Raw genomic sequence first — 7,707 nt, 5'->3', positions numbered from 1 at the left:
TGTGCCTCGTTTTGTCTCAAGGTTAGCCTCGGGCTGAAAATCCTTAAATTCTTTATTTCAAAATACAAACGTGATCTCATAAAACTCTTTAAACCGCTCTGCACAGCAAATAGAAGGTAACTTTACACATTTTGTACACATACACAGAAACGCGGGGCCGCACTGACCTGGGTGCTCCTTGGCCATGGCCAGGGCGGCCTCCCCACAGGGGCCCCGCGGGACAGCGGGCGCTAGGGCTCCTGGAATGTTCCTGCCGACACAGCCGGCCCAGGGTCAGCGCAGGGACGGCCCAGGCAGACTCGCCACAGCGCCGCCGGGTTCCCACCGGGGTGAACCGTCCGCGGACAAGGGCCTCCACGCACCTGGATGGGGCAGCAGGCCTAGGCCGCCTGCCCGCTGGGGAGGCACTGCGGGGCCGTCTGCAGCCGCTTCTGTGCTGAACAAAGACGCACGCACCACAGACAAACGCACTGCACTTGGTGAGGCCGAAGGCAGCTCGGCCGTGTTTCCCACCCACAGGCCGCGGGGACCCGAGGGGCTGCGGGTCACGAGGGCGGAAGGTCGTCATCCCCACACTCGTACTCATACAGCTCGACAGCGCCCAGGCTGCCCGGCGCCTCCAGGAAGGGCCTCTGGGCCAGCGGTGACCTCAGGGCGCTCAGCTTCTGCTCCATCGGGCTGAGCTCGGCCTCGTACCTGCGGGGAGGGGCCCATGAGGACAGCGCCCGCCCTCCGCGCCCACTGAACAGCTGTGTGCACCCCAACACCCTGACAAGTCAGGGCAGGACAGCGGGCCCACTGAGTAGCTTTCCCCCAAAACCCCCAATACCCCAACACGTGGGGGAGGACAGGCGGGCCCACTGAGCAGCTGTGCCCCCCGAGCAGCTGTGGCCCCCCCACCGACACCCCGACAGGTGGGGGGAGGACAGACAGGCCCACTGAGCAGCTGTGCACTCAGCAGCTTAGCTGCCCAGCTGGCTCCCCACCCCGTCCCCCTACGTGGGGTCTGCGCCCCTTGGTGGCCTGTGGGTGCCACCCCCGGAGGGTAGATGGAACCCTGGTAGGTGCCCCACAGGGGCCCTGGCAGGACCCCCCGCAGGCTGGGGGAGGGCCTGACTCAGCAGGAAGAGCTCCCAGAGTCAGAGCGCTGAGGCTGGACACCTGGGGCAGGACCAGGAGCGGTTCAGAGTCAGAGCGTGCCTGCCCTCGGCGGTAGGGCCGCAGTCCCTTGGAAACCCTCCCCAAGAAGTGGCAGCCAGTGGTGGCGTCCTCACTGCTCCCGCTGGCAGCCTGTTTCCCTGCCCCCGTCCCTGGCCTTCCCTCGGCTGGGACCCGGTTCTCCCCCCTCCCATTCCTCCCGCACTCACCCGTCCTCCCAGGGGTCCCCTGCAGCCTCCTCAGCCACCAGGATGTCGTACTCCTCGGCAGCGAAGCGCTCCCAGTCGGACAGCTCGGGGCCCTCACTGTCACTCTCCTGTGGACGACAGGCGGAGCACGGTGCGGTGTCGCCCAGGAGTGGCTCGGTGCCCCCACCCCCGCACATCCTCCACCGGCCTCCCCCGTCACCTCCCCTCACCCTGAGCAGGGATGCCTGCTCTTTCTGCTCGTGGTCCAGGTACTTCTCGATGTTGAAGAAGGTGTCGAAAAACACGTTGGCCAGCTTGCAGCGCTTCAGGTCTTGCAGCGTGATCCTCCCTGCAGGAGGGGCACAGCCGTGAGCACACGGGTGGGGGTGCACGGAGGGGACTTCAGGGGACAGCTGGGAGCGCGGGTGGGCAGCGTGGGGCGTGAGCGCTCAGGACAGCTGCGGGGTAAGCGCGGAGGAGTCTCATGGGCCTGTGAGGTGGCTCATTGGCACGCGGTGGGGAGCTCCTGGGTGCAGGGCGGCCCACGGATGCACGGGCACGTCGTGAGCACACGCGGGTGGCTCTGAGCACACGCGGCTCCCAGGCACCCCGAGGAACCCAGGCCCCTCGCGTGTGCAAAGCCACACGCCTTACAGCACAGCACCGTGCGCTCTGCCGCCAGCCCGGCCACAGGAGTGCTCCCGGTGTGGAGGAAGCCTGGCGGGTGGCTGGGGGACCAGAGCCCTGTGTGTCCCTAAGGGTTTGTCGGGGTATACAGGGGGTCCGCACCGGGGCTCCCTACCCCCTGGGGTGTCCCCCTCCCCAGGAGCACCCCAGTTCCCAAGGGCATCCCCCTGGGCTGTCCCCCTCCCCTGGGGTGTCTCCCACCGCCGGGTGCCCCACTTCCCTGGGGCACCACACCCCCCCAGGCTGAGCCCCTTCTCCCCCGAACTCCCTACCCCGGGGGCAACCCTATTCCCCAGGGCATCTCCACCCCCTGGGTGTCCCCCTACCCTCTGGGGCCCCACTTCCCTGGGCGCCCCCCCCCCAGGCCATCCCCCTTCCAGGGCCTCGCCCCCACACAGCACCTTCAGTCTGGGGCTTCACCAGGTCCAGCATTTGGCACAGGCAGTCCTCGAAGGGCAAGGCCTCGATGGCCATGCTGTCCAGCCGCCGGCACTGCTCCTCGTAGAAGTACTCCAGCTCGAACATGGACAGCGCCCCGTCCCCGTCCAAGTCCATGCAGCGGAACCAGTACTCGATGCTGCGGCCGGGAGGGTTAGACGTATGCTGGGACAGCCGTCCACCCAGACCCGCTCTGACCAGGGTGACCCCACCCCCCAGGTCCAGTACTTGATGCTGCTGCCAGGAGGGTCACACGTCCGCCAGGACAGCCGTCCACCCAGACCCGCTCTGACCAGGGTGACCTGCACGTGGACAGACCCCACTCCCAGGACCACACCCTTGTGTGACCCCCTCCGAGACGACCTCACGGGGATGGGCCGCGGGGAGTGCCCTCACCGATGGGTGACCACTGGGCTCCTCTTGAGAGGGCCCTAACAGCCTGAAGAGAGCGTGGGCCCCGACACCCACCTGGTGGGGGTCTTCTTGTCCTCCTCGGAGATCAGAAACCAGACAAAGTCCGCGTAGCTGATTTTTCCTTCCTTCTGGACCTTTTTCCCTCTGGATTCAAGAGATAAGGGCGGTGTCAGGGAGAAGCAGCCTGAGGCGGGGGTCCCTGCCCACGCCCAGGGATGACGGGAGCCCTGCAAGGACCCAGTCCCAGACTTGTTCCCACCCGGAGGTGCCTGACAGGCTGTGCGGCTGCAGGGGAGGGTCTCTCAGGGCTGGAGGGGGCAGGGGGACGAGGATTGGGGCAGAAGAACCTGCCCAGCTCAGAGCCCCCTCACAGCCTTGCATGCCCAGGGCCTGGGTCCCCCTCATGCATGGCATCATATGCCAAGAGCGTGCTTTGTGTGCCCGTAACTTATGATGTCACAAGTGTGATCATGCGTGTCCTTTACATATGCCTGCACATGGCAAAGGCGTGTGTGTCCCTTACACATGACCTTACGTGAATGGCACATGTGTCTCTCTTACTCATGACTTCCTGTGACAATGGCGTGTATCCCCGTTGCCTGTGGCCTCATATGCCAAAACCCTATACACATGCTCCCACGGCACGACTTCAGGTGCCTCAGAATACGCCCCCACCCCGGTCAGGAGTGACAGGCAGGGCCGGATGCTTCCGGGAAAGCCAGCCCAGCCCTGCTGGGAGCCTGCTGGCACGCACCGCGTCACAGCTCCGGAGAAGATCCGGTCAATCATCTTGGTGGAAATAGCTGCAAAAGAGGAGTCAGGCTGTGAGTCCCGCTCGGGGGTCCTGGTGCCCTACGCGGCGGCTGTGGACGTGGCCAGGCGGGCTCCAGGCCGAACCTGGAGACCCAGGTCTGGCTGGGCGGGACCCTGGGGGCCTGAATTTCCTGCACACGCCTCCTCGGACACTGCCCACCGCTTCCCAGTCCTGGGTGTGTGTGTGTCAGTGTGTGTGTATATGTGTGCTGTAAGGGCTGCAAGGAGATCCAACCAGCCCATCCTCAAGGAAATCAACCCAGAATATTCACTGGAGGGACTGATGCTGAAGCTGAAACTCCAATACTTTGGCCACCTGAGGCGAAGAGCTGACTCACTTTCCCTGATGCTGGGAAAGATTGAAGGCAGGAGGAGAAGGGGGCGACAGAGGATGAGATGGCTGGAGCCATCACCGAGTCAATGGACATGAGTTTGGATAAACTCCAGGAAATGGTGATGGACAGGAAGGCCTGGCGTGCTGCAGTCCATGGGGTCGCAAAGAGTCAGACATGACCGAGCAGCTGAACAAAGGTGTGTCCCAAGTTGTGTCAGTCGTGTCCGACTCTCTGCGACCCCGTGGACTGTAGCCCACCAGGCTCCTCTGTCCATGAGATTCTCCAGGCAAGAATACTGCAGTGAGTCGCCATTCCCTTCTCCAGGGGATGTTCCTAACCCAGGAATTGAAACTGAGTCTCTTGCATCTCCTGCATTGGCAGACAGGTTCTTAAACCAGCTGAGCCTCTGGGGAAACCCACCCAGTCCAGGGACCTGAGCCAGAGTCCAAGTTTCAGAGGGAGGCACTGGCCCCAGAGCTCCAAGAACGAGTGGAATGTGGACGGCAGGACGCACGTTCACTCCTGCACAGGCTCTGCCTCCAAACACACAACGCGCTTGTGGTCAGAACCCAGATGCATGTCAACCACGTTCACGGAAGAAAGAGTGGAAGGCCGGGGCTGTCAGATGGATCACCACACCGGGGTGGCTTAAACAGCACATGGTGACCCTCCCCTCGTCCTGGAGGCTGGAGTCGGAGCCCCAGGTGTGGGCAGGGTTGGTCCCTCCTGTGTGTGTGGACGGCGTCTCCTCCCCAAGTCCTCACATGCTCGCCCCTGTGTGCGTCTGTGTCCCAACCTCCCCTTCTCATCACGACCCCAGTCCTGTGGGATCAGAACCAGCCTAGTGACCTCATTTCACCTTCAGCCCCTGTTTAAAGACCATGTCCAAACACAGCACCTCCTGAAATCTCAGGGATCACAACTCAAGTATATTAATCTTGGGGACACTTTTCAGCCCCTACTTAGGCAAGTAACCACAAAAAAATGGGGAAATACAGACAAAACGTCCTTTCCTCCCCATTCATCCTGGCTCAATAAAAGTCTCCTCTGAGAGGAACGACTGGATGGTGTCAGCTGCTGAACGGGGTTTTCCAAAGAGATACATCCACATCCTGCCTCCTGGCGTGGGAACTGGATCTTATGTGAAAACAGGGTCTCTGCAGAGGTGATAGTGAAGGTCTGAGATGAGGCCCTCCTGGATGGGGATGGCCCTAAACCCAGGGACAGGGTCCTTATAAGACACAGAAGGGAGACACGGACACAGGAGAAGGCACGTGGAGACGGAGGCAGAGACGGGAGGGAGGCGGCCACCAGCCCAGGGACGGACGCCTGGAGCCCCCAGAAGCCGGAAGAGGCGGGAAGGACCCTCCTCTGGAGCCTCTGCAGGGAGCCCAGCCCTGGGACCCCCTGACCTCAGATGTGTGGTCCCCAGGGGCTGGGGGAGGACGGGTGTTGAGCCCCCATCTGTGGTCATCTGTTACAGTTGCCTCAGGTAACCCTCAAGGCCCTCGTGGGTCTCCGGCCTTCATAAACAAGTTCATTTAGAATCTCCGGTGTCACAACTGGGAGGATAACTTCCTGTTTGAGGGCCCCCCCACGCACATGAGAACAGCCCCAGGGAACCAGGACAGCTGACTCAGATGCACTCCCACACCTGGCAAGATGACGGCAGAAAAACCACTCGGGACGGTCAGCTCCACCCCGGCCCGCTCCTCTCCACACAGGAGGGCGAGCCCATGCAAAACCCGCGCTGATACAGCCTATGGGCACGCGGGGGACTGTACTTGAAACCACCCCGTGTCCTGTCCCAGCCAGCAAGACCCCCGTGTCCCAGGGTCACTAGTGTCCCCAGGACAAACGAGGCCACGAAGACCCCAGCAAGCGGCCCTGTTTGGTGACAGACCCCCAAAAGCGGCTGACGAGAGCCGCCGGACGTGAGAACCACACAGGTGGACAGAAGGCCTTGGGGACGTGGCAACCAGCCCTGGACCACAAGGTGGGTGCCTCAGGGCCTGATGAGTGCATCCTGGCCACCAAGGCCTGTGCTGATCTCACAGCGGGGGTCAGAGTCGAGACCAACAGTGGAACTGAGAGGAACCCACGCACACTCAGGCGTCCATGCACCAGGATCGCGGGGCCCTTGGGGGACCAGCCTGAGGGATTCAGGAAGCAGACGGCTGGCCTGGGGAACTGACCTCGGAGACCCATCCAGGCCACACTGACCACAAACAAATGAATGCCCAGAGAATTCAGAAACATGCTCACGGCTGCAATTACCTGACAACCCATCACATCAAAACCTACAGTTTTAAAGAAATAGTTGACAAAACTAAAAATCCACCACACAGGTAAATTTTAGCCCATTTTGCGTACCCTGAAGATTTGGTTTCTTGTAAAGGGAAGTGCAGGGAACTCAAACCAGGGTTCTGTGAGAACCTAGAGGGGTGGGAGGGGACATGTGTGTACCTATGGCTGACTCACCTTGAGGTTTGGGAGAAACCAACACAATTTTGTAAAGCAATTATCCTTCAATTAAAAAAGTAATAAATTTTTAAAAAGCATTTATACAGGCTTCCTCACTGCTGCTCCTAAAACTCAGGGAGACTGGGTTTTAGCTTTTCCAGCCTCTATGTCATGAGGACAGACAAAGGCTCTGGGGTCAAACCCAAAGGCTGGAGTCGAAACCTCCCCAGGAAACGTGTCTCTGCTGTTCTCAACAGGCCGAATCCAGGCCTGACGCCGCCAGCCCACCCGTCGCGGCCACAGGGCCCTGGGCTGGGACTTGGTGTCCAGATGGCACCGTGCCCCCACAGGCAGGCTCTAGAGGGCCTGGCAGCAGGCAGCACCAGCAACACGGCAGGAAGGGCGACACAGAGCCCTGTGGGAACAGGCGTCTCCCCTGCGGGGACAGGTGCTGTGAGCCCAGTGCTGACCCGTGGACTGGCCCCCACCGAGCCCATCAGGGGACCCAGCCTGAGATGGTGGCAGGCGTGACCCCCCCTTCTAAGGGACACAGAGGAGACCGGGGGTGGGAAGAGTTGGGGAATGAAAAGGGCTCCGAGGGGGAGCCACCAAGTGCTGGACATCTCCCCGTCCACGCCAGCCTGAGGGCGCCCCCAACGCCATGCCGTGAGTGTATACCTGTCTCCTGTGTCCCGCAGCAGGTCTGGCGGGAGTCCAGGTCAGGCCCCGAGGGTGAGGGGTCGGGTGGCATGGGGGCAGCCGCGGCCTCTCTCCGGAGACCAGGAGCCCCCACGTAGCGCCCGCTCCGGCGGAGTCCCGGCCCTGCCCCACCCCCGGCGGGGGGAGCGCTCACCATGATCGTTGTGTCGGGCCAGGTCCTGCGCATCAATGAGCAGGTCGTGGTCCGTGTCCAGCTCCCAGAACTTGCAGTAGATGACGTAGAAGTGCTCGTAGGAGAAGAACTCCGTCAGCTGGTTGATGTCTGCCTCCTCCTCCAGGAGAGCCACGTTCTGCAGGACACAACACAGAACTGCCAGTGGGGACTCCAGGGCGTGGAGTGCAAACAGGCCGTCCAGTGAGGATGGGCCCAGATCCCGTGTCGGGGAGGCAGGGTCAGAGCAGGGCAAGGCCGTGTGAGGGCCGGGAGGGGCAACCGGGTCAGGGGTGCACCGGGGTCAGGCCAGGGTCACAGACACGGAGGGGAGAAGGTG

General features: G+C 62.2%; 1 protein-coding gene across 1 annotated transcript in view; it reads right to left on the bottom strand.

Moving 5' to 3' along the window:
* Window positions 1-9: 9 nt before the first annotated feature.
* Window positions 10-7,707, bottom strand: part of PPP2R3B (protein phosphatase 2, regulatory subunit B'', beta) — a 28,867-nt gene continuing 21,169 nt past the window's right edge. The window contains exons 11-17 of the mRNA XM_010831087.1: window positions 7,350-7,506; window positions 3,640-3,688; window positions 2,940-3,029; window positions 2,435-2,610; window positions 1,577-1,695; window positions 1,368-1,474; window positions 10-696 (exon numbers count right to left, since the gene is read on the bottom strand). Of these exons, the coding sequence (XP_010829389.1) occupies window positions 546-696; window positions 1,368-1,474; window positions 1,577-1,695; window positions 2,435-2,610; window positions 2,940-3,029; window positions 3,640-3,688; window positions 7,350-7,506 (849 nt within the window). The 3' untranslated portion in view covers window positions 10-545. The remainder of the gene's footprint in view (window positions 697-1,367; window positions 1,475-1,576; window positions 1,696-2,434; window positions 2,611-2,939; window positions 3,030-3,639; window positions 3,689-7,349; window positions 7,507-7,707) is intronic.

This window comes from Bison bison, unplaced genomic scaffold (genome assembly GCF_000754665.1).
Source record: "Bison bison bison isolate TAMUID 2011002044 unplaced genomic scaffold, Bison_UMD1.0 scf7180017859387, whole genome shotgun sequence".
Classification (NCBI taxonomy): Eukaryota; Metazoa; Chordata; class Mammalia; order Artiodactyla; family Bovidae; genus Bison; species Bison bison.
The sequence above is the reverse complement of the archived record's forward strand: the minus strand, read 5'-3'. Positions and strand labels throughout refer to the sequence as shown.